Source organism: Plutella xylostella, chromosome 16, assembly GCF_932276165.1.
Source record: "Plutella xylostella chromosome 16, ilPluXylo3.1, whole genome shotgun sequence".
NCBI lineage: Eukaryota > Metazoa > Arthropoda > Insecta > Lepidoptera > Plutellidae > Plutella > Plutella xylostella.
Window position 1 is genome coordinate 2,546,628 of NC_063996.1, and position 26,885 is coordinate 2,573,512.

At 37.1% G+C, this 26,885-nt stretch overlaps 2 protein-coding genes and 2 long non-coding RNA genes across 7 annotated transcripts in view; 1 reads left to right on the plus strand and 3 right to left on the minus strand.

Annotated features, from left to right (window-relative positions):
* The window catches only part of LOC105380517 (alpha-tocopherol transfer protein-like), a 36,217-nt gene extending 15,987 nt beyond the window's left edge, over positions 1–20,230 (minus strand). The window contains exon 1 of the mRNA XM_038118350.2: positions 19,829–20,230. Coding sequence (XP_037974278.1) covers positions 19,829–20,121 — 293 coding nt within the window. The 5' untranslated portion in view covers positions 20,122–20,230. The remainder of the gene's footprint in view (positions 1–19,828) is intronic.
* LOC125489662 lies at positions 5,051–6,331 on the plus strand. Its single transcript, XR_007267142.1, has 2 exons — positions 5,051–5,749; positions 5,976–6,331. It is a non-coding gene; the product is annotated as an uncharacterized LOC125489662 (long non-coding RNA).
* LOC125489661 lies at positions 18,048–19,362 on the minus strand. The gene is made up of 2 exons (XR_007267141.1): positions 18,569–19,362; positions 18,048–18,179 (listed from the first exon to the last, which is right to left on the minus strand). It is a non-coding gene; the product is annotated as an uncharacterized LOC125489661 (long non-coding RNA).
* Positions 20,231–21,929: 1,699 nt separating the features above from the next.
* The window catches only part of LOC105387566 (protein I'm not dead yet), a 43,963-nt gene continuing 39,007 nt past the window's right edge, over positions 21,930–26,885 (minus strand). For all 4 annotated transcript variants that reach the window (XM_048626603.1, XM_048626602.1, XM_048626605.1 and 1 more), the window contains 6 exons: positions 26,776–26,867; positions 26,314–26,414; positions 25,904–25,996; positions 25,183–25,376; positions 24,495–24,632; positions 21,930–24,138 (listed from right to left, as the gene is read on the minus strand). In XM_048626603.1, the coding sequence (XP_048482560.1) occupies positions 23,809–24,138; positions 24,495–24,632; positions 25,183–25,376; positions 25,904–25,996; positions 26,314–26,414; positions 26,776–26,867 (948 nt within the window). In that variant the 3' untranslated portion in view covers positions 21,930–23,808. The remainder of the gene's footprint in view (positions 24,139–24,494; positions 24,633–25,182; positions 25,377–25,903; positions 25,997–26,313; positions 26,415–26,775; positions 26,868–26,885) is intronic.

The following is a 26,885-nucleotide window of genomic DNA, read 5'->3' on the forward strand; positions in this document are numbered from 1 at the left end:
ATTTTTAGTAATAACAAAATATTTATTAAGTAGTTATTACCACTCTGTCACAATTTCAGCTAAAATGAAGCTTGTTTTTGCTATAAATATTTTTTCGCTACTAATTACAGTCAAAAATTAACAGCATAGACGTTAACATCAATGACTAAATTTAATATGATTTTTCCAAAGTTACTATTTATAACAGAACATATAAACGACCAAAAATAAGTTGACTACCAGGAGACACCAATCGTTACAGAGTGGTAAACGATGTGACATAGTTGTTATTCTATTAAATATGCGGCAGTGTTTTGGAATAAAACAGTTTTATTTAAAAATAATAATTTAGTAACTTACTTATAAATCATTATGGTTTCAAGTTAGTCAAAAAAAATTACTGGAGATATCTTTATTATTAGTATAACTAATGAAATCACACTTGAGAACCTCTGGAGAGTGAAATATCCGTATTTCAGGAACTTAAAGGACAAATTTGTTCCAACTACATAAAATAGTGTTTATCTGCACAAATAATATTTTCGGCAACCTAAAATTTAAGTAACATAATGGAAAATTACGTAATTTGTTAAATTTTTTACCAGCCATATTTCGAAAATACAGCAGTGGTTCTTAGAACTTGAAAAAAATACTCTTTCCTTTTTTAATTGCCTTAGAAGCTGGAAGGACGTTAATGTTATCATCAAACATCCGATAAATCATTCTCCACCATATTAAACAGTCTACCACATTCATCGTCTGTTCTTGAGAACAATAGCACGAAATTACCTTTTTCACAAACGAAACTTTTTATTAATGCAGCGCAAGTGTATTGGACGTACCTTTCGCTTCTTACTTTAACCAAAACGTACAGTTTCTCTTCAATTTTTCTTTGATGAATTTCCTCAGGTTGGATTGTTTCGTAAGAATGTGACAGATTTGTCGTGTGACAGAGGGGTAAAATGTGTTGAAAAGTCGATTAGCATTTAAACAGTAACATAAAGTGTAATATTCACATGTTGATTGCAAAGTAATTGTTATTACCAATGAGTAAATAACAAAATAATAATTTAATTGTATTTTATTTTAACAATTACCTACGTGACGAAGCTGTCGCCGAATAAACACACGCACCTCCTGTCACACTTTGCGGGTGGCCGATACGCGGTGTCTGGATCTCAAAGGGGAAATCTTACCAAGGGGAAAAGAAGACCTTAAACTCTGATCGATGGCAATAAGGACGAGTGGCTCAAACAAATATTTTAAATGGCAACCTACGTGACAGAATGTAACTACTAAAACATTAGGTAGTAAGAGACAAATTTTTAACATTTTTTAAAAATATTTCTGAAATCATTTAAAAATATATATTTTGTGTTACTAAATAGGTAATACCTTCTGGAGTTTAAATAAATTTTTATATTTTATGTCGTCATATATATTTTTTGTAACATTATCAAATATGCGCAGGATGAAGTGGCGGGAGACAGCCAAGATTCGTATGAAATACACCTCTGTCACGCGGATTTACCACTCTGTAACGTAATTTTAAATACAAAAATATAAATTTATATTTTTGTAAACGTGCACAGCCGTTGTGTTTTTAGTACAATGCACGCTGAAATATAAATAAATAAATAAATATTTGAAAAACTCATGATTTTTTCTTCACAACTGATGGAGACTAAGTTATGTAGGTTAAAAAGAAGAACTGCCCTAATACGTAATAGGTGACATGAAAAATATTTAGGTACCTAAACTATACAGATACAGATTGATTGTTTTATTATGTACTTATCGAAAAAATATTATTTAATTCATATAACTTCGACCCACGTGACTTACGATCAAACGGCTAAAAGCCTTTACTTTTAGGGTGAATATCTCTTTTGCTGACTGTACAAAAAACACAAATTCACACCTGGTTTTATTCGAGTTATTTGAGCTCAGAAAATATTGTCTACCAGACGGCGGAGAGGTTTTAACGCTGAAGGTCTTGAAGGTTCACTCTAGATTACCAAAAAACTAATTTTCGGAGCGCTGCCGGTCTTGCGCTATCCACATCCACGACTATATCGTTACATTGAACGTATTTATTTATAAACACTTTATTGTATAATGATAGACACAGTTACAAAAATGGACTTAAAACTAGTAAGTAGGTATATACAGAGGCGGGCTTATTGCCAAGAAGCAATTTCTTCCAACCAACCTTTGTTTGGTGGAATACTAAAGTTTTTAAACTCCCTTAATACAATAAAAAGCTATAAGTACCTACTTGAATCAATTTAAGCAAAGAAGAAACAATGTGGAAAGTACCTAAACTAAAACAAACTACAAACTAAAAATACAAATTAACTAAGTACCTATTTAACTTACATAAATAATAATAATACAAATACACATAATACCTAAAATAGACTTAATATATATCCGCTATATTTATATAAATACATATATAACTATATAATATAATACATATTATTTACCAACCTAATGTTTTATAAAAGTGATCCGTACCGATTGCATGAAAGCTCTCATTCGTTTTTTTAAGATAGATTAACCAAAGCTTACGAATAGTTTTGCTGATTTGCTATTAAAAATAATTAGCAAATCATTAAACCTATATAAAGTGTAATTGTTTAACATTGTTGTTTGTTTACCGGGTCGGCTAAACTTTAATATATTTGAATAGCCTACCTATCCTTGACTTTTACAACAGTAATATCTCCAATACATATTTAGATGACAATAGTCAATAACCCGCGATGTGTACGAGCGTCGTTTCATCAATACGTGATTGAGTGGCGGTCACGGCTACACAGGCGGTGCCGTGAAATCTTCGATTACGATATTTACGATACTAATACCAACGATCACGACCGACATTATTATTATGGCCAAATTGTGTTTTATTATTGGTTATTGAATAGGATTTAGGGTCAACTTTGTATTTAAAATTAAATTTGAATAAAATAAATATTATACATTTATTAGTACTAACTGAGAGGTGTTTCACAGGCGACTTTTTGCTAAAATTCATGGAAGTAATAAGTACAAGTACTTATTATTTCCTTGCTAAAAATCAACCATGGTGTAGTGTAGACAGGAAGGTAGTACAGTGCCACAAACTTATCTGTTCTAGTAGGTAAGGTAGGTACCTACCTACTTACGAATTATTGGTTCAGGCCAGTTACAAACTTAAAATTTTGCGTTATGTTTCTGTTACCAATGAACAATAACTGTTGTTACACAAACAAGTCCAGAGTAAAGTTTGAGTTATTCATTGACGTCAGTGAGAAGGCGTGTAGGTTTTTTACCCAGTTAGCTTTCACAAAAAACCTAATACCTATTCAGGTTTAGACATTTGCTAAATGTAGTCAGGTATCTTAGTTTTGATTTATAGCACCTGTGACGCAAGTTAACTCAGACTTAATGTCCAAGGTTAACTTCTGTGAGGTCCATGAGAATTATCTTACTTTTATTAAAAAACGGTTGCTCTTTTATTATTGTTTACAGCCCTTTGACTTATTTTGGTAGTTAAGAACTACTAGTATTAGGACCAAGATGGATAGAGATGAATAAAATACTAGTAGTCATTAAAAATATCAATATGTAAAAATATTCTTGCCAATAAAAGAAACACACATAAAAGGCTACTCTTACAGGCATACAAAATTACTTTGAAAATTGCACAAACATATACTTTATTTAGCCTTTTCAAAAGCACTGAAAATAGTGATAAGAATTCGCAAAACATATTGAGCTAAACCACAGAATAATAACTAGTACCAGGTACAGAAGCCCATCTTCGCAATGGCCTGCAAAGAAATATGACTCCATCCCATAAGCAATAAGATCTAATTTAGATCGCGTTCCGGCCGCACACGTTTTTATTTACTTACCTACCAATTAATTTTTGAGGGAATATGCGCCTTATTTCACTGGACTACGGTGCATAATAAGTTATACGTGGTTATACGCATTGAAAAAGAAGCCACCTTAGGGTTGCCTCAGCACCACAGACTACAACGTTTACTAAGCAACGGACTGACTTTGTAAAAAGAATGTCATGTTTTAAAACAAAATTAATTTGAATTTAGAATACAAAGCTATTCCAAACTTTTTTTCTATTGGAAATAACCAGTAAAAACAATAACAATTTCATAGTTAAGATATTTTGAAGTACATAAAATGTGTATGAATACCTAAAACATTTAATTTTGTGAAAACATGTTTTTTTTTCGTTATAATTTATATTATGGATATAATTTATATTATGATACAGAACGTGTTAGTTTCGTTAAGCACTAATCCCACTCAGCGCACATTTTATAATCGATTCATTAATGCATTTTGAAGGTAGTTGTGTCTGTAAATTTAATACTTTAACGAAAACAAAATTGGAATAGACTTTGTTCAACATGGAGAAAAAAAAGGGTTTGTAGTTCGGATTAATTTCATTTCAAATAAGGAACGTAGAAGAAATCAATAAAATACTTAGGACGTCTTGCACAACAAAGTTAAATAAAATTAAATCTATGACCTCTTGCTCTGACATTATACTGTCAGAGCAAGAGACAAACTATTTAATTTTATTTAACTTTGTTGTGCAAGACGCCCTTAGATTAGTTTTACCTGTCAGCATCTTTTGGTAATCTAAAAAAAATTAAATTTGGATCACGATCCGTATTTAAGCAATTAAATACGGCACAGTATTTTTTTGCTGCTTTTTTTCTTTTTATGTCCATTTTTCTATTCATAATGTTTAATAAATACCTAAATACGACATTTATAAACTAGTACAAAATAGGAACAAATAGCGCGCGCGTGTATCGTCTTCCGCTTGCGGTTGCGGCAGCCGACTAGATTTGCCCCATCGATGGGGCAGGCGCCAGGCTGGCGCCTGCGCCGCCCATGCGCGGAGTGACACAGGCCTGGCTAAACCTACTATGGTAGCTATGGTGCCAAAATATCATACAACAATGTAATAAAAACAGACAATGTTCAATGTTACAAAAATAGACACATTTAGACTGATAAAGATAATGTGAGAAAAAAAGACACTGGTCAAACCTGCACGGCTAGTATGGCCATAATAAGACAACATGTGAAGTGACTGTTTAAATTGAGTCACTTTTTGATATCAGTCTTAAATGTTAGCATAGGGTGTACATGGGACTCATTTTAGTTGTGTGATTGGATATAAGCCACAGTGACACTGAAACTTTTCTGCTCTGTGGAAATATGTGTTTCATTCGTTCTTTTTTTTGAAAATCCCTCATTTGTGGCTCTTGTTTGTATTGTCTATGGTTTTTTGACAATTTAAATGTCACCAAACGTCAAATTTGAAGAAAATTTTCGCTGTTTGGTGCGTTCGAGTGAAATATTTTGGTAATATTACCATTGCATTTTTGCATTGCGCTACCCCATGGACTCATATTGGCTCATTAACTACTTTCTTGAGTTTCTTGGAAATCGTCATATGAAATAATATACGACCGAGCTTGCTCCCGACCAAGCAAATCAGATTCCTTGGGAGTTCTTCGGCAGACGATTTCTATGCACCGGCTCCATGAGACGAAGAACAAAACAGCATGCCACCTGACTGATGACCCACCCACCGTTTACCCGGCCCTAGGAGCTAGAAGGCCTTGAGACAAAAGCTCGGGCAGAATCCTGACGGGCGCAGCAGAATATAATTTACGATGCTTGTCCCACGGCCTGATTGAATAATATTTATATAATCAATGGAAGGAAAAAACAGTAGGTAAGTACCAGTCACATGTTATTATAATTGGGCACATGCACACAAAACAACTCAAAAAACTTTTTTCACTTGGCAGTACTTGGTCAACTAGGCCATTCATTGGAAGGAAACCCGTACCCCAGCAGTGAGGACGTGATGGGCTATGATGATGAAGATGACAATAGGAGTCATAATCTTAGTTCATAAGTATAACTAAAATCTAATGAAACATTTTTGTTTGTTACAGAACATTAAAATTGGCTTGTAGGCAAGACGGAAGATGGTCAAAACTGGTCAGAAAATGATGGCCTAGACACGGTTGGAGAGCTCTTGTTGGCAGAAACCACCTGAAGATGGTCAGATGACAACAGCAACCTTGTGGTGATACAATGAACCGGAGCGGCACCGAACTGAAAAAGTTGAAAAACTTGGCATACATACTATGAGACCTATTTGATGACTGATATAAGCCAAGTTCAGACTGATTATTGTGATAGTTGATAACTAAGAATACCTAATATGCTTTTATGGTGTGTGAAATAGTATACTTTTTATAATTTATTAATTAAAAGTTTAATAAATGTTTTACTTACCTAAAGAAAATATTATATTTTTATAACCATTTACTTTAGTTGTACATGCTAGCTTATCCACTTATTTTTTATAGTTAGTGTGTTGTTGATAAATAATAAAGCCTGACTAGGGTTTGTTGCTGTGGAGAAAGGATTAGCATCAGTCGCTGACTGCCCGGTGTGCCGGACTTATTAAATGTATAGTTTATATTATGATTTACATTTCTTGAACTCCACATTTAACATTCAAACTATTCAATTAGCCACTTCATTTTAGTTAGTGTGTTGTTGATAAATAATAAAGCCTGACTAGGGTTTGTTGCTGTGGAGAAAGGATTAGCATCAGTCGCTGACTGCCCGGTGTGCCGGACTTATTAAATGTATAGTTTATATTATGATTTACATTTCTTGAACTCCACATTTAACATTCAAACTATTCAATTAGCCACTTCATTTTAGTTAGTGTGTTGTTGATAAATAATAAAGCCTGACTAGGGTTTGTCGCTGTGGTGAAAGGACAACCAGTCATCATAGCATCAGTCGCTGACTGCCCGGTGTGCCGGACCTATTCAATGTATATGTAAACAAAATGGATTTTATGATTTGAATTGTATTAAATAAGTAATGATCTTTTCCATTGTAATGATCTTACTTTGTAATTTGGTCTTACACTATTATTCTGAGATCTGGGAATGACATCTGTTCTGTGATCGCCCATTATCTATGGTTTGTCTGTGATTAAAAATAGAGGAAGTTACTTCCGGGATCCGCCATCTTTAGCTATGCGCTTGTTGCTGTTTTGCGCTGAGCAAAACAATTATTTATTATTTCTTATTAATTGTGGAATGATCAGGTGAAAGTATTGTAAAAGTAATAAATAAGTAAGTGGTAACAAGTGAGTTTAATATTGGTGCACCCTCCCTATCGGATTTGTTTACAGTCAGAAGAGGGGATGAACGGTCCTGACTTGTGAAAAGTGAAAAGTTATTACTTCCATGGAAAATACCTATCTGAACGTGAGATCCAACTTTTGGGGGCTAGAGGTCAGTGCGTTCCAATTTTTATTAATTCGTAAATCCAAAAGTGACGTGAAAATTATGATTGATAATTACCAAGTGATCGCGAAAGACTGGTACTGGTTGTGTTCATAATCAAGGCTTATATACCTATTTAATTTCGGAGCATACAGACAACTATAAGTGAACTGAACAGAGCGTAATTTACTCGTATTTGGGATTCGGAAACATCCATACGCTTCTACTCGCGGGGTCGGTGACCGCGCAGAGTAGTAGGTACGTTCACGGTGCGCGGTGCGCGGCGGTCAGCCGGGCCGGGCGGAGGCGCCGGCGGCGGCGCGGCGGCAGCCCGTGAGGTGCTCTGCTCGCTTCCCGCCATTTTGGGTGGGCGCACCTACGTACGACGTGTGCGTTTAAAAGTGTTTGTGTGTGTGTGTGTAAAATGTGATGTGGTTCACGGTTCATGAATACTGAAAATTATTAAAAAAAGAATAGTTCATGGTGTTACTTTAAAATTTCCATTATTTAATCATTCGAGTTCATTTATAAGCTTTTCATCATTACCTACGTGTTAGGTACACAGGTACACTGCGTGTTGTTTTAGGTTGTTAAGTAACTAAGCATAAGAATGCATAAGTAAATATTCATTTTAAGATGCTAATCAACCTCTCGATAAGTACTTATAAATACATTTTACACTGTTATCGTGAAGAGTTGAAAGAAAGTTAGTTCTGTAACTTCAACCTTATTTTCTACTTTATTTTGTGGCAATCTGTATAAAATATTAATCGTATGAATGGGAGATTTTCCTTGACAGTTTAAAAGTTCCAAAATCGTTCGATAGATGGCCACCGGCCTGTCGTTTTATGAGCTGAATTCTTCTGAGGGAACGGAAGATATCATAAATCATACAAAGCTGTCTTAAACTAGTTAATACTGAATATTATGCATAATATAACAGCTAGTTATCGCATATGGTCGGATTCACATCCATTGGGTGTTTGTATTGGCTGAAATGACTGGACTAAAATCATTGTCAGTTGTAAGTCTTAAGTGTCGTAACGTAAGCTATTTTGAAATCAATAAAATCGTAATCTTTAGTATTTCGTGAATAAATTAATTTTTGAACAGTAATTGTTTGTTGAGGCTGAATTAAATGGGTGGATAGATAGGGAATAACATGTGAAAGCTTCAATATTTACATGCGATCTCGGATTTTATGAGTATAGTCAATAGTATGATTGTGTAATTTTGATCTTTGTTGAATGATTAGTTGATGTATTTTGTAAGTGATTATTATTCGTATGTTATTGATAGTCTTGGAAATGTAAAAGGAATTAACGAATTTAAATACAAAACATTAACAAATGTGAGCAAAACAAAAAAAAATATAGGTACCTAAGTACTCAAGTAGGTACCAGGTAATTTTCGTACTTGACCTACCTCTTAAACAGTGGAGCCATATTCGATTTTTGAATTTGCCTCGCTTTCTCAAGTCGCGATACTCGCGATTAGGATAGCAGACTCTCTGAGCGTGCAATAAAGGGAAGGAAAAGTACTCATGTCAAATAAACTTACTAATGTAAATTGACGGCAGTAGCAGATTCAACTAACAAGTTCAAAAAAAATTGTTTACAACTAATAAGTTCAAAAATCCATAAAATTGTGCTGTAAGTTTCCCTAACATAAAATAGATAAACTTGCAAAGATGCCGCCACTGCAGTCCTGTCAGTATTAGACCGCAAGATCAAATTCTAATATACCTACCTAGTTCAGAGGTCAGTGACCTCTCCGCGGAACACTAATATTTTTGCTGGTTTCGTAAACGTCGTACCAATCTGAGTTTGATCCTAGTGGTGGCTCGCAAAATATTGAAACATGGACACTTGAAGTGAATGAGTAAGTAAAATAAATTAGTAAAAATAATAATAAAATCGTAAAACGAAACGCAGATTGGCATTTTGCGTTGGGGTGTTCCACTAGATGGTGGTGTTGTCACTGTAAGTGTAGCTACAAACAATGTTATTGTCTCGTGGCAATCGAGGATGTATATCTTATAGTATTGCAAAAAAAAAAAAAAAACAGAGAAGTTGGTTAGTATTATAAAAATTGCTCATATTACAGAGAGTAAGGCCGTGGGTTGTTTAATACATGGGATTCATGATAAATTTATCAGAATGGGCGCCATCGCGTGAAGGTTTGAGGAACTTTAACAGTTACTTTCATATTTAAAAACAATGAATCACAGTGCTTAATACAGTCATATTATTATACGTAAGCCTTCGGTCAAGTTTTAACCAACATCAGCAGGTATACTAATGAAACAAAACCAGGAATCATGTTGTAACTGCGGAAAGGCGCGTACACATCCGTTTGAGATTGTATTGTATTGTATATTTATTCAGAAACAAATTACATTGTGTTTGAATTTTAACTTAAATATAATAACATAAAATTTAATGTTCATAACAATCAAATATAATTAGGACATACTATTAATTAAGAAGAAAAATTTACAATTGATGCTCATTAGTGATGAAGAACTTCACAATGTGTCACAGAGCAGGTCATCTTACTACATAATGTCATAATAATAATAGTAATTTAAAAAAAAACTAATATAGCCGATTAAGCTTCCATTACTTACCTATCTTTCTTTGACTAACATGCACAAATTGGGACAAAGGCCACTCATGTTATTTTCGCACATCATAACTAGGTATTATTTATTATTATTTGAATGTACCTATAGTACCTATACCCAGTTTATACATTCTGTGAATGAGTGTAATTTTCAACGCATATGTTTTCAAGAGCTTAATACCACAAAGTGTAGTAAGTATATAATTTACACATAGTTTATGTTAGTTTGATAAAAACTGACATATTTTTGAGTGAAATGTTGTTAGTAGCATTTTTGAGCTAAGTGTATAATGCAGTAAGTATTAAATTCCAATTATACATATAAGTTCTGAGTTTTCTAAGTTCAGTGATTAGAATAGAATACCCTTTATTGTGCAATGTAAGAAAAATATAGGTAACAAATGAAAACTTTTAAATAATATTAGTAAGTACCTACAACAATAAGGCGGCCTTAGAAGAGACAATTTTAACGTAATAATTTATGGTGTAAGAGCTAGAGAAAGCAAAATACACCTTTATTCGAAATTATAAAACTGAATTTCTCAAGTAGACTTTGAAGGATATATAAATCAAAATGTACAAATTGAGGTATTATTATTGACAGTAATTTCTTCCGAATAAAACTAACAGGTAAGAATAAAATATAAAATGGGATGCAGTGTGAAATTAAAATAATATAAATTTATTGATTTGGTGCATGCAAAATACTCAAAATGTTGAAAGTATGGTTGTGCACATGTATATTGTATAACATGTGAACATAAACATATATAATTGTTCTTATGCATACAGCGAATGGTTCTATGTATATTGCATTGGGTAACTTTGAGAGGTAAGTATACCCTTTTGACTTAAGTACATGTTTGAATGATGATGGAGTGGATGCATACCTGATTTTCTTGGGAGGATCATTCCATAAGTTGATGGCCAGTAAAGTGTTATACTGAGGACATTAATATAATATTGGATGGATAGATCAAATCGAATCATTTATAATTTCCAAGATAAATTGTTTATTTACTGAACACAGTAGTACCTATGTACCATACACGAGTTACACGGAAATATTGCAATAAAAACACGGTAATAGAAAGAAAAGAAAGGAACATTTATTTGACTCACTGAACAATAAAAACAGAAAAGAAATATGTATTATAATAATTATAGTAAACAGACAGAAAAACGTAGGCATATATAATAATTATATATTATAATAATATATATAGACAAGCAACATAATTATTTATTTGCCATTTGTGCAAGAGAGCTCTGACTGGAAAGTGCTGGTATTCTGCCAGGACTGACTTGGTGAGTGAGAGGGGAGCCTCCGCCAAATACAAATCTGTGGGTGAAGTAAATACAGAAAAGTGTATTGTGTGATACGGGATAAAAGTATGATATAATTTTAATAGGATGCCAGAAGTGTATTGATTGAAGAGAGGAGAAACAAAGCAGCGATTGAAAGGGAATAATTTTGGGTTATTGATTTGTACTTGCATTGTTCACTACTAACATTTAAGTGAATCGAAATGGTTTTCTGATTTATGAATATTATTGGTGAATTTATTATTCAGTGATTGATTGGTTTTTCCTAAAGTAGCCATGGAAGGCGGCTCTAAGGCCTTAGCTTTAAGTTGATGGATTTATGTTTGATATTTTTATTAAAGTTCTGGCTATGTGAGAAGTACAGCTTGCTATATAGCTGGGTTGTGCATTACTTGACTGAATTGTTTGTCGTTGAAATTAATTGTAATTGTTGTTACAGCCCGAGTACAGTGGCGTTACCAGCCCCAGTGGCGTGAATAGCCCCTGTGGCGTTACATTACCAGCCCCTGTGGCGTTACATTACGAGCCCCTGTGGCGTTACATTAAAAGCCCTGTAGCGTGAATAGCCCCTGTGGCGTTACTTTACCAGCCCCTGTGGCGTTACATTAAAAGATACTGTGGCGTGAATAGCCCCTGTGGCGTTACTTAACCAGCCCCTGTGGCGTTACCAGCCCTAGCGGCGTGAATAGCCCCTGTGGCGTTACATTACGAGCCCCTGTGGCGTTACATTAAAAGCCCTGTAGCGTGAATAGCCCCTGTGGCGTTACTTTACCAGACCCTGTGGCGTTACATTAAAAGCTACTGTGGTGTGAATAGCCCCTGTGGCGTTACCAGCCCCAGTGGCGTAAATAGCCTCTGTGGCGTGATTATTATAACCCTAAGTGGCGTGACTAGCGCCATGTGGCGTTTTGGTGGATATCTAGAAAACTGTTGTGTGAATATAAGAATAAGAATGTAAAGAAATTGGCTATGCAGATTATTCGTTAAATTGTTTATTACATATTAAGTATTGTTGATTTGATACTTTGAAAACTGTGAGAAACAAAATGATTTACTAAAATGCAAATATGTTATTTAAATTGTCTATTAAGTACTTGTTGAGATTTATAAAAGTATTGGTGATTTTGATATTCAGAAAACATTTGTAGCCATACAATAATTGAAATGTACTTAAACAAAATACAACTGATTATTATTTGAATGATTACTGTCTTGTTGAGGTATAATAAAGTAGATATCAATTTATTGGTGATTTGTTACGATTGTTAAGTATTTTTTTAAGTTGTTGAGATTGATAAGTAATTCAATTTTTATATAATTGTTGATGGAAACAATTTGTATTATGTTATGTTAAACATAGTCGACAGTATTGATGTAAATACATGAGAGCGCGGGAAGCTCTTACTGAGGCGCGCGGGGATGAGAGGCGCGCGGGAACCCTCACGCGCGGAGAAGACGTCTGCGGAGGCGGGCCGTGTCGCGGATGCGGCTGCGGGGCTGCTCAGTGGAGGTGCGGTGCGCGCCGCGGAATGGTTGCGGTGGCCCGTGGTGGGCGGCGCGGCAACACGACTGTGCGGAGGCTCGAGCCGGGCGGTGCGCGCGACGTGACAGAAGCAGCAGCACCGGCAGTTGCCCAGGCACTAAGTGGCTGAGCTGGTGCCATGCCGGCGCGGCGCGTCGACATCTGGCCATGCTAACAGGCAGCGTGTGTGTGGAAGAGGTCGCCTCTTCACGAGGGGCACTTGCTGGCAGGTTTTCCAAGGCCGAATACGGTGCTGGTCAGCGCAAGCTTTTAATCATTATTTTTGTTAATTTTTATTACTTTACAATTATGGCTATGATCTTTTAGTTTTACCTACTATTTTACAATTAATTTATAGTTTTATTTCATCGTGGGCGTGGGGTGGAATTTATCGAGTAATTTTGTATTCTGGCGGTCGGTAGCAGAACTAAAATTTTCATCAAATAATTTTGGATGGGAATTTGTGCTACGGGCTCAGAGGGGAGGATTGTTTTTAATTTGATGGTCGCCATGGCCAGTTTGTTATTAAATGGACGTTTGTAAAACAAGACTCCTTTAATTTCCATATAATATATACTTAACAAATATGTTATGGTTATTAGCGTATCAATATTTTTGTAAAATAGTTTGTTTATTTTGTCTGTTCTTAGTTATGTCAGAATTGCTCAGAATATAAATGGTTAAATGTTATTAAAAGTGTAGGTATAAATGTATCTTATTTGTAGGTCCTATCTTAAGCATACACGCGAGGACGTGTGTCAGATCAGAATTGGCCGAATGTTAACATGGTGATGAGGTATAGTTATTATTATTTGTTTATTAACTGTTGAGATTAAAGAAAAATTGGTTAGTAATTTGTAAAACATTTGTATTAAATTAAAAATTTGGTTGTCAAGAATTAATTTTGTTATCTTTTGAGATATTAATAAAATTGTTATGTTTGGTAATGTGACATATGCACTTAACTTATACAAATTTCAGTATTATTGTAATGGTAATGTTTGATTGTAATTATTGACTTAGAATGAGATTTTAGTGTTGAGTATTTGATATCACAATAGGTCATAAATGGCTAAATGTTACTAACTGTATTTTATATTTTACTTATACACGCGAGGACGCGTGCGTAAGTCAGAATTGGCCGAATGTAAACAAAATGGATTTTATGATTTGAATTGTATTAAATAAGTAATGATCTTTTCCATTGTAATGATCTTACTTTGTAATTTGGTCTTACACTATTATTCTGAGATCTGGGAATGACATCTGTTCTGTGATCGCCCATTATCTATGGTTTGTCTGTGATTAAAAATAGAGGAAGTTACTTCCGGGATCCGCCATCTTTAGCTATGCGCTTGTTGCTGTTTTGCGCTGAGCAAAACAATTATTTATTATTTCTTATTAATTGTGGAATGATCAGGTGAAAGTATTGTAAAAGTAATAAATAAGTAAGTGGTAACAAGTGAGTTTAATATTGGTGCACCCTCCCTATCGGATTTGTTTACATATATGATTTACATTTCGTGAACTCCACATTTAGCATTCAAACTATTCAATTAGCCACTTCATTACGAATTTTTCCCTGAAGGTCGCTTCCCATAATGTCGCTCCTCAACAGACGTCTTATCTGCATTCCCATTACATCGCTCTTCATCTTACTGTTAGTCCCAGAATGTCGCGCTAACTTATGGTACAATCGAATTTTTCCCTGAAGGTCGCTTCCCATAATGTCGCTCCTCAACAGACGTCTTATCTGCATTCCCATTACATCGCTCTTCATCTTACTGTTAGTCCCAGAATGTCGCGCTAACTTATGGTACAATCATGGTTAGTCTTTTTCAAACAATATTTTAAGATTGCTTAAAATTGTTCTTATACAGGGTGTTGCAAAAAGGGTACACTTACTACAAAATTCGTGAAAAAAAATGTTCATTTTCCAGTTACTTAGTTGATCACGTGACTTCTTACTATGGAGAATGTTTTTTTTTTCGCGAATTTTGAAATTCTGATTTCAGATTTGGGGTAACATATAACCCAAAAACTTTATACAAGCTGTTGCAAAAAGGGTATACTAAGCCGAATCCAGCATGTGCAGCATGTTGGATTCGGCTTAGTATATTCTTAAAAGAATAATGAGATGGTTGGAATGATGGTTGCGTTATTTATTTGTTTTGTATTTCTAACTATTATAATTTTTATGAAAATTCTGACTCTGACAGTACTGATTCTAACCATAAATGTGGCGCGGTGTGCCGGGAACCACTGTGACGCGAGGAGCGAGGTATTGGGAATTGAGGTAAAACGCAAAGCGACATTATGGGAAGCGACGTTAAGGGAAAAATTCTTCATTACCTACATACTTTGACGTGAATAGGCAAACTTAAAGTATATGGGAGACAACTGAAAATCAGTGGTTTGTTCCTAAGGGCAAACATATGCACTGAGTTGCTTCCAAACAAACTAATGTCTATGTATCTAACTTCTTAGCACATGTGAGCGACAGGATTTGAATCCACATTTTTTCCGTGAGGGGCGGGCGCTTACCCGTCTGAGCTAACACCGCTACATATAAGTAATATACTTAATGTATAATTTTAGTCAAATAAAAAAGAAGATTGTGTGTTTTGACAAATGTTGTTTTTAAAGCATTTTCAACGGGTTATTAGAGTCCCGGATCATCCTCCCTATAAGTATTATAGTAATTTTCCTTTCCTGCATCTCTTCTTGTAGAGCAAGGATGAAATTAACAAAAACTAAACAAATAATTATTTGTGTCACATGTTATCACCACCTTCGAACTTGAGTGATATAATGCTACCTAAACAAATGTCAAACTGAGACATGTGTGGATAAATTGGTACACCCATGTTAGGAAATAAGACAAATCTTCCAATCTCGCTGTCAAAATTGTAACTCACATCTTGTAGTGATTATTTCGTGCATCTCTTCTTGTAGAGCAAGGATGAAATTAACAAAAACTTAACAAATAATTATTTGTGTCACATGTTATCACCACCTTCGAACTTGAGTGATATAATGCTACCTAAACAAATGTCAAACTGAGACATGTGTGGATAAATTGGTACACCCATGTTAGGAAATAAGACAAATCTTCCAATCTCGCTGTCAAAATTGTAACTCACATCTTGTAGTGATTATTTCGTGTTGGCCATGTTAGCGTTTGTGAGGACAACTGGTATCACACAATTTGTTGCGACTAGCTGTCATTTATATCTTGTCCCAGCCATACTGTGCTACGCGTGCAGCACGCGTCCAGAACTTCTGAAAGCCGGCGGTAGACCGATTTTAATAGCACTTCGGAGGCTGTTTAATTCCGTCATACTCGAAGGCACAAGCCCGGAGGCATGGAGCAGAAGTGTAGTGACTTTGTTCTTCAAGAAAGGCAACAAAGCCCTATTGAAGAATTATAGACCCATTGCACTTCTGAGCCATGTGTACAAGCTGTTTTCGAGAGTTATTACGAATCGTCTCGAGCAAAGACTCGACGACTTCCAGCCACCCGAACAAGCCGGGTTCCGAAAAGGCTATAGTACCATAGATCACATACACACGCTTCGGCAGGTTATACAGAAGACCGAGGAGTATAATCTACCTTTATGTCTAGCGTTTGTGGACTATGAGAAAGCCTTTGATTCTATTGAGCTCTGGGCGATGCTTCAATCCCTTCAGCGGTGCCATATAGACTATCGCTATATCGAGGTGTTGAGATGTATGTACAATGCTGCCACAATGTCAGTTCGATTACACGAACATAGCACAAAACCGATCCAGTTGCAAAGGGGCGTGAGACAGGGAGATGTTATTTCTCCGAAACTGTTCACCTGTGCACTGGAAGATGTTTTTAAGCTTGTAGAGTGGAAAAGACTGGGCATTAACGTCAATGGCGAATATATCTCTCATCTACGATTTGCTGATGACATAGTTATTATGGCGGAAACGCTGGAGGAGTTAGGCGAAATGCTCACAGACCTCAATGATGCCTCTAAACAAGTTGGGCTGAAAATGAACATGGACAAGACAAAGGTCATGTCGAACGAACATGTTTCATCATCGCCCGTAACTGTAGGAGGTGTCACCATCGAAGTTGTTGATCAGTATCCCTACCTAGGACAAGTGATCCGATTAGGTAAATCCAACTTCGATAAAGAGGTAGCTCGTAGAATCCAACTCGGATGGGCAGCGTTCGGGAAATTACGACACATCTTCACTGAAAACATACCTCAGTGTCTGAAAACAAAAGTTTTCAATCAGTGCGTGTTGCCAGTGATGACTTACGGAGCCGAGACGTGGTGCTTCACCAAAGGGCTTATCCACAAGCTCAGAGTTGCTCAGCGTGCTATGGAAAGGGCTATGTTAGGCGTGTCCCTGCGAGATAGGATTCGTAATGAAGAAATCCGCAGGAGAACTAAAGTTACCGACATAGCCAAAAGGATTAGCACGCTGAAGTGGCAATGGGCTGGCCACGTAGCCCGCAGAGCCGACGACCGCTGGAGTAGAAAGGTTCTGGAGTGGAGACCCCGTGTCGGCAAACGGCGTGTCGGTCGCCCCCCAACCCGTTGGTCTGATGATCTGCGGAAGGTAGCGGGAAGCCGCTGGATGCAGATGGCGGGTGACCGTTTGGGGTGGCGATCGTTAGGAGAGGCCTATGTCCAACAGTGGACTACGGAAGGCTGAGAGAGAGATACATTAAGTATATTACTTATATGTAGCGGTGTTAGCTCAGACGGGTAAGCGCCCGCCCCTCACGGAAGAAATGTGGATTCAAATCCTGTCGCTCACATGTGCTAAGAAGTTAGATAGATAGACATTAGTTTGTTTGGAAGCAACTCAGTGCATTCAGTGCTCAGGGCAGTCAGTGACTGATGCTAATCCTTTCTCCACAGCGACAAACCCTAATCAGGCTTTATTATTTATCAACAACACACTAACTATAAAAAAATAAGTGGATATGCTAGCATGTATACAACTAAATTAAATGGTTATAAAAATATAATATTTACTTTAGGTAAGTAAAACATTTATTAAACTTTTAATTAATAAATTATAAAAAGTATACTATTTCACACACCATAAAAGCATATTAGGTATTCTTAGTTACCAACTATCACAATAATCAGTCTGAACTTGGCTTATATCAGTCATCAAATAGGTCTCATAGTATGTATGCCAAGTTTTTCAACTTTTTCAGTTCGGTGCCGCTCCAGTTCATTGTATCACCACAAGGTTGCTGATGTCATCTGACCATCTTCAGGTGGTTTCTGCCAACAAGAGCTCTCCAACCGTGTCTAGGCCATCATTTTCTGACCGGTTTTGACCATCTTCCGTCTTGCTTACGAGCCAATTTCAATGTTCTGTAACAAACAAAAATGTTTCATTAGATTTTAGTTATACTTATCGTACCTGGCTCAAAGAGTATCTCTGGCTATACAGCGAGGTAATGCAGCCAGCATTATGGGAACCTTTGAGCCAGGTACGATAAGAGGAGGTCTCTTTGATTAAATGTAGGTTAAGTAGTAGTCTATTCAAAAAAAAAAAAAAAAAGTTATACTTATGAACTAAGATTATGACTCCTATTGTCATCTTCATCATCATAGCCCATCACGTCCTCACTGCTGGGGTACGGGTTTCCTTCCAATGAATGGCCTAGTTGACCAAGTACTGCCAAGTGAAAAAAGTTTTTTGAGTTGTTTTGTGTGCATGTGCCCAATTATAATAACATGTGACTGGTACTGGCACTTACCTACTGTTTTTTCCTTCCATTGATTATATAAATATTATTCAGTCAGGCCGTGGGACAAGCATAGTAGATGATATTCGTTTGCGCCCGTCAGGATCCTGCCCGAGCTTTTGTCTCAAGGCCTTCTAGCTCCTGGGGCCGGGTAAACGGTGGGTGGGTCATCAGTCAGGTGGCATGCTGTTTTGTTCTTCGTCTCATGGAGCCGGTGCATAGAAATCGTCTGCCGAAGAACTCCCAAGGAATCTGATCGTGCTTGGTCGGGAGCAAGCTCGGTCGTATATTATTTCATGTGACGATGTCCAAGAAACTCAAGAAAGTAGTTAATGAGCCAATATGAGCCCATGGGGTAGCGCAATGCAAAAATGCAATGGTAATATTACCAAAATATTTCACTCGAACGCACCAAACAGCGAAAATTTTCTTCAAATTTGACGTTTGGTGACATTTAAATTGTCATAGACAATACAAACAAGAGCCACAAATGAGGGATTTTCAAAAAAAAGAACGAATGAAATACATATTTCCACAGAGCAGAAAAGTTTCAGTGTCACTGTGGCTTATATCGAATCACACAAATAAAACGAGTCCCATGTATAGTGCCACAAACTTATCTGTTCCGGTGAGAACAAATTAAATTGGTCCATATCTAGTTACTCACTAATAAATTATATATTGATATAGATTAGATGGATTTATTTAAACCGCAAGGGTAAATTGCCATTACGGGAGAACTTAACATCCTAGAGAATGAAGAAATATTTGAAATTTACGTGAACTCTTACCGGAACAGATAAGTTTGTGGCACTATACACCCTATGCTAACATTTAAGACTGATATCAAAAAGTGACTCAATTTAATCAGTCACTTCACATGTTGTCTTATTATGGCCATACTAGCCGTGCTGTATTACCTATACCTATGTAGGACTCAATAATAATGTAAACAACATCATCAGCCAACAATTTTCCACTGCTGGACATAGGACCTTTCCAAGGAAAGCTCTACAACACTGTCCTAATGCCTTCCTCACAATGTATGATTTTATTCATAAACATAAAATAATTAATATCACCACACAATAGCAGAATGGAACACATAATTTGCAAATGTCTGCATGGAATTAAGAATTGTTTTTTATCAAAAAAAATATACAAAACTCTCACTTAAAATCTGAATCTTTCGGGTTTCGGCGATCACCGCGTTCATTCAGGACAACAGGAGCTTAAACCCTCCAAACAGCAGGTAAAGAAGAGTGTACTCACAGGGCCTCCACAGAAGGTCGGAGTTCACGCGCGTTCACGTCCCGGCCGTCGAACAGTTCAGGCGCGTTCTTTCGGCACGCGTAGTACTTCTCGATGCACGTCTTGGTCGCCTCCATGTCGAAGTAGCACGCGTTGTAGAACAGGAGCAGCTGCTTATCAGTCATATTTTTCGGCACACATTTCGACGGGTCCAGTTTCCCAGTCCATTCCCGTAAATAATCAATACGCTCCTGGGAGAAGCCCTCCATTTGTGATGTCACCTTGTCATAGTCGAATTCCAGTTCTAGCGACATTCTCACAGGAATTTTATTTTAATTGTTGCGCGAATAAACACGATCGATTTTTTAAAGTTGACAACAAACACCCGCACTACAATGATGTAATTTGACAACTGCTGAGAAAAAAAACAATTACACTTGTCAAATGACAGCTGATACAAGTGTTGCCAGCCACAGTTAAATTAATTCTACCAATTTTAATGAGGCGTTTGTTATAAAAAATATCACATTATCGCAGACAGAGATGGCGTTGTCTGAGTTGTACAAAACTGTCACCGTAAATGTCAACCCTCATAACACAGATTTTGTGTCAGATAACATCATATTTCCACAGCTGAAATTCTATATCTGCCCTCAAACGATCTCTACAGCAACGACGACGCGCTTGAAAAATAAACATTCTGAACTTGTAAATTAGACTTGGGGCTGATTTTTCAATAGTTAGATAAGTGTTATCTGAGGAATAAAATTGTTGCTGTCACATCTGAATGTTTGTTTAGACAGTGACAGCAACAATGTTATTCTTCAGATAACACTTATCTGACCATTGAAAAATCATCCCTTAATAGAAGTACTTACTATTAAAAGTAGTGACTTCTTATTCTGAGTATAATACTTCAACCTCTTTGCTCTCTACGTGCAATATTTGACACTATGATGTCACGACATCTATCGGCTTGTGCAAAACTCAACTGACAGCTGTCAAGGAAAACGGCTCATTAGCTTGACGAGGGTTGGTTGGTGCTCCCGCTGTGGTTTTTTATTGTAAAAAATAATATAATGTCTCATCATTACTATTACTACTATTGAAGAAATAAATCAAGCAGAATTTAATCATATAAACTTTGGTAGAATTTTTTGAATACCTGTGGCAACATTGAAATAACCAACCGGAAATAAGACGATTAGTATTTCCGGAAAGAAAGTTAAGAAAGACCATTGGTCCGACTGCCACTGCCTACTATATTACCTACTCTGTGGCCACTGCACTGCACTGCCACTGCTGGCACTGGGACCCAAGCACAAGATTTCCAGTTTTTTTAGCGGGAATCTTTATTCTTTCTACTTTTTACTAACATAAAATGCAACTTATGTTGGTTAAATAAATACGCACTACACGCAGCTTGGAAAAATAAGTATTTATTCCGTGGCTGTGTGTGAGATGTGCCTACATTTATTATTATTTATTTATTAGTAAAAATTTGAGACGACCGAATGGCGTAGTGGTTAGTGACCCTGACTACTGAGCCGATGGTCCCGGTTTCGATTCCCGGCTGGGGCAGATATTTGTTTAAACACAGATATTTGTTCTCGGGTCTTGGATGTGCCCGTTAAATGGCAATAGGCCCGCCCCCTATTACATTGGGACTAACATAACACTCTGGCGAAAAGTGGGTGCAGCAATGCACCTCTGCCTACCCCGCAAGGGAGTACATTAGTACAAGGCGTGAGTGCGTGTGTGTGTTAAAAATTTGGCCAGTGACTATATTCATTAAAAATTGTAGGAACTTAAAATAAAGGTAGCCTACTGTAGGCAATTTATGATGAAGGCAGGGTCAGGGGCCAGGGGGCAGTATTGTGGCGCTCATTTAAAATATTTTCAGGAAATTTCATATGCAGGAAGCTGACAAGCCCTTAGGCTAGAAAATTATAACTTCTGTTCAAAAGTTTTCTCAAAACTGCCCAACTATGTTCGACATATTAATTATTTTTAGAATCTTGGTACCTTAGTACTTAATACTGCAGTTTTTGGCGTAAAATTATACTAACTAATTATATTGCCCTCATATTATTTACCAACCACTACAAAAAAAAATAGTGTACTTATTCCAAAATATTTATTTTTTGTTTAACAACTACCATTATATTCAGTTTACCTCTATTTACAACATGAGCATGTAAAATTTACCTAAACTCAATCTAAAACATACAAATATATTTCTTTGGCTACACATACAAATTTATAAGGGTATTTTTGAGAAATAGTTGTCATATTTTTTGTATACATTTGAAACATATAAATTACTACGAAGACATTGGTTATTCAAGTTATTTGCTTTCTAAAATATATTTACAAACACATTAATAGTCACAGTTATTTCATTAATAAACCTAAAATACGAAATGCTGCGATCGCATACATTTTTATAAAATACTTTTTATCAAAAACATACGCAGTGTCTTTGCAACTAGATATAAGTACAGTTAGCAAATATATTATATCCATTTTTAAACATAGATATACTTACTTATGTTTTTGCTAACTATTCTTAACAATTTTTATGAGATTATGGTGGCATTATTAGCAGCAATGAGCAAAATTTTTCCTAAAAAGATTCGAATCATCCCTACACCTTCAGTTAATATTACATAATTTGTAGCACTATATATTATTACTATGGTTATGTATTTGTATTAAGGCACATTCTGGTTCGACATGTCATCTTAATAAAGGCGTTTTATCACAATACATTTATAGTGATTTAAGAATGGCACGGCATAATAGGTAAGTAGTTGTAGAAAAATACATTCAATTATAGTGTAAATTTAGTAGTTTACAAATGCATAGGGATTGCATAAAATTCACAAAGGTACTGTAAAATATATTTCCACTAGATAGCCTTACATTATTTGTATCGATATTATTGTCAAAATATAAAACCCTGCCGATGTATAAACCCTAAATAATAAAAACCTGTACATCACACCCAAATAGCGCCCGATACTTACCAAAAAAATAATTGGTGATCTCTCTCTACAACATAGAAAAAACATATTGTTATGAATACTTATGAAGTAGGTACTACATATTATAAGTATATAACATAACCAAGAAAATTTAATAAAAATAAATTGTTTCGCATCCAGTTACAGAATTACACGGTAAACTTATAAATGCTATTGTATTATGTATCTTGAACACAGAAAATGCTTAAGTTTTGTACATAGGATCATTCACACATAATAATATTATAATATACTATATAACTAGTATACACTTAGTTAGTGTTAGTGAAGGGTGTGTAGTAAATTAATACTTAGTGGCCGTCTCCACTGGCAATAGAATCGCGAGGAGTTGACGTTTCACCGCACTCAACTTGTCGCATCGCAGCGATAATATTGCAGTGTGGAGGCACCTTTTATGACAGTATCTAGAGTTGCAAAAAGGGTATACTAAACGGAAACCACCGTGTGCAGCATGTTATTACCCTTTTTGCAACACCCTGTATACAGAAACTCGATAGTCTCGTCGCGATTTCCTCGCCTGTGTCGGCCCCTTTGAGTTTGGAAATCTGAGTTTTCCTGAGGACACTAAGTATAAAGTGTATACAGGCTATACTTTGATTTTTATTATTACACAATCGTACCTAAAATATCATTTACCCGTTGTTTAATAGCCCTATTTATAAAATAAGAAGATTCTAAACTATTTTGGCATTACATTCACATTTTGGACTACGTCGCGCCGTTAGGTAGTCATAATAAAACAGACTTACCCCAACAAATATATTAAAAAATATCTTTTATGTATGGAATTTTTACCATAGACTGTCTGAGCTCAGTTAAACCAGAAGTCGGTACCCTAAATCACTTTTCAATACATTGGAGAGGTAAGTAAGCGTATTACATATTTTTCATTCAACATAAATAGCATCCTCACTAAAACCAAATCAGGTACACAATTACACAACACACACCACTTTATATGCTATTATTCGCTCTAAAGTACGGTAGATAATCACAGCGGAATAGCCCACCGATGACATCGCCTACCAACGTGGCATTTCCTGGGGATACAGCCGTTGAGTTTATCTTGTATGGTAGGGAGCAATTGAATAGGGTGACTCCCTTCTGTAGTAGGGAGGTGGGGGTGGTTCCGTTGCACTGTAGGGAGAGTGTTTCAGTCATGACTTTGCCGGCTCCAGACAAGCCTAAGAAGTCTCCTTCGCTGAAGATGTAGGTGCCGTAGAGAGGGTAGGACGCCCAGATGATGAGGGTCGTGATGATCTTGGGTCCGATACCGCCGATAGCCTGGAATGGAGCAGTTTGAAGGTTAATAAATGTGTGTATAAGTAACAATACTATCCCGCCGTGTTGTCGTTAAAAAGCTATACATACAATAATTTAAACCCTAAGCTAAGCCAAAGGCTAAGTTAAGAGTGGTGCAAGACAAATTATCGATTAAGGCTAGAGTTATTGTTACTAACTCAAAGTTACTTAAGCTAACCCTAAAGATCATGGGGTGAAAGACGCTCACGTCAAGACGTGACAAAAGTTTTCAGTCGCACAAACTCTCGAAGCCGCGGGATGCAAAACTTATGTCACGTCTTAGCGTGCAGGTCTTGCGCCCCGTTCTAAGCCTTCTGGTTGACACAAGTGGGTCTTACCATCTTCGAGGTGGGTATATGAGCTACGCCCGCTACGATGGCATTAGGAGGGGTCCCCACGGGCATGTGGAAGGCCATGGAGCAGGCCAGCGTCGCCGGGATCATCAGGTAGCGAGGGTCCATGTTCAGTTGACGGGCCTGGGGAGGAAAACAATACTTTAGTTGCACCATTGACATTGAGACAGCGCTTCTAACCAACTATGTATGGTACTAAGCGCGTCGAACGCAAAGTAATTTATGAGGATGACTTGTTCTTGTGGACGATAAATAAAAAGAGGTAGCGTCTGACACCGTGGTGGAAAAGTGGTTTATGAGAAAAGTGATATAAAATAGTCGACTACGGTAGGTTTTAAATAAACCCGACCAGAATACAGCAAAGAACCTTTCTGTACGGTCAGCTGCATAAGTATATAGCTATACAGTTTTGTACCTTGTCAAACTATCTACATAACCAACTGTCAATGTTTGAATAGGCATTTTGTGAGTTTGACAAGGTACAAATGTGTACAGCTGACTGTTCATTGTGGTCTAAATTGATCTGGTCCTTATTGTAGCAATGTATTATGATTCGGCCTTCATTATGCTGATTTTAGGGCCTGTTCAGTGCGGACTGTCCGCACGCGGATGAGGTTTTGCGTCCGTCGCGGATTGTTGTTCTCTGTGGTTGAAAAGCTCTAAGCAAACCCACCATATTAGCCAGCACGGGCAGTATCAAATTAGCTATGGCCACGTTGCTGGTGAACTCCGTGATGAGCTGCGTGACCAGCAACACCACCAGTAGCACGAGCGGCGCCGGCAGCCCGCGCAGCCCCTGGAGAGAGGAGCCGATGAGGGCCGACAGGCCTGAGGACTTGGAGCCTTCGGCTAGGGCGAAGCCGCCGCCTGGGGGGAAGGAAGGGATGATATTGAGTAATCTTGCTGTGTATGTAACCTGTGTATGTGTTGTGTTAAGTAAATAAATAACTTATCTATCTATCTATATATGGATGCTAACGACGGGAATCCCCGAAGGGGTAGTCAGAGGTGACTCGCAAGCGAGTCCCCGCTTTTCGCTGTACATTTATACCCACGTGATAGGTCGCGAGCCGTATCGCTGTTTTTGAATGAGTACGATGCACTTAGGGTACACATACAGAAATTAGATGTGCAGGTTTCCTCCCGATGTTTTCCTTCACCGTAGAGGCAAATATACATAAATTACAAACCAAGATAGTCAATAACTCACCCGTAAATATGTATTGAGTTTTAGGTTAATTGTAAGTTGCCAGCTAAGTAGTCGATCCAGTGGTGGTAGAATAAAATTTTGATTGTAAGGTTTCGTTTCACGATTAATTTCTTTCCGTTTCCCCAACATAATCTTTCACCTATTAACTTTTAGCCTACGGAACCTTTGATAAAAGTTTGTTTACCCAGCAAAAAGAGCAGACCCCACGGCACTTTTTCCTTGAGGATGTTCCATGTGACGATGCCTGGCGAGGGCTTCGTGGCTGCCAACTCCTCGTCTGGAATTGTAACATACACAGATATAGAAGACACTCAAACAATACATACAGCTTTTATGGTTATACTAAAGCAACACATTCATATTGTCCATCTCATATCATAAACTTTAGGTCATAATCCAAAACTTCTTTCCACAATATTCACTCTTGGCATAACAGCATGTCAGTTGGCGGCAGAAGATATGAAGTTGCAGTAAAGAGATCTTCTTTTTTTCTTCTGCCAACCAAGCGTTCGCGAGCTCGCTTTGGAAGATAAAGAGGCGATCCCTTTACGTTACGTTTATGTGTGCTGTGACCCTAATACTGGTGGTACTCACACGAGGCGGCTGAGCTGAAGAACTTGAAGAAGTCCACGGCCATGGGCAGCACGAACATCAGGATCACGATGAAGATCGACGTCACTCCATCTTTCACTTGCCTGCGGAGTTCACATTTATAGCATTAGATAAGAGGAGGGAGACCAAGGAAAAACTGAAGGGCAGTCGACAAGCACAGAGAAAATCGAACGTTGACCTTTGCATGTACAACCAATTACAATCTCTGCCGCCGGCCATTAAGGTTACTGTGTGCGCGTGCGACAGAGACAAATATAAAAAGGGCAACGCCCGTTTTTCGCTGTGTTTAGCGACCGTGCTTTATGTAGTGTAGACCAACATAAGAACAAGGCAAAGGTCGTGACGTAACAACTAACTACAACGACAAGACCAAGGCTTCTTTCGTTCTTCGTTTAAAAATCGTTTTTTTTTTATTGATGGGTTGCTCTAGCCAGACAAACTTACATGTTGGTGAGCAGCTGCGACCAGCCGGTCATGAAGCCGGGCTTGCGGAAGATGTACAGGAACACCGCCACGATGAACAGCGACCCGGACGCCTGTGAACCAATTATAAC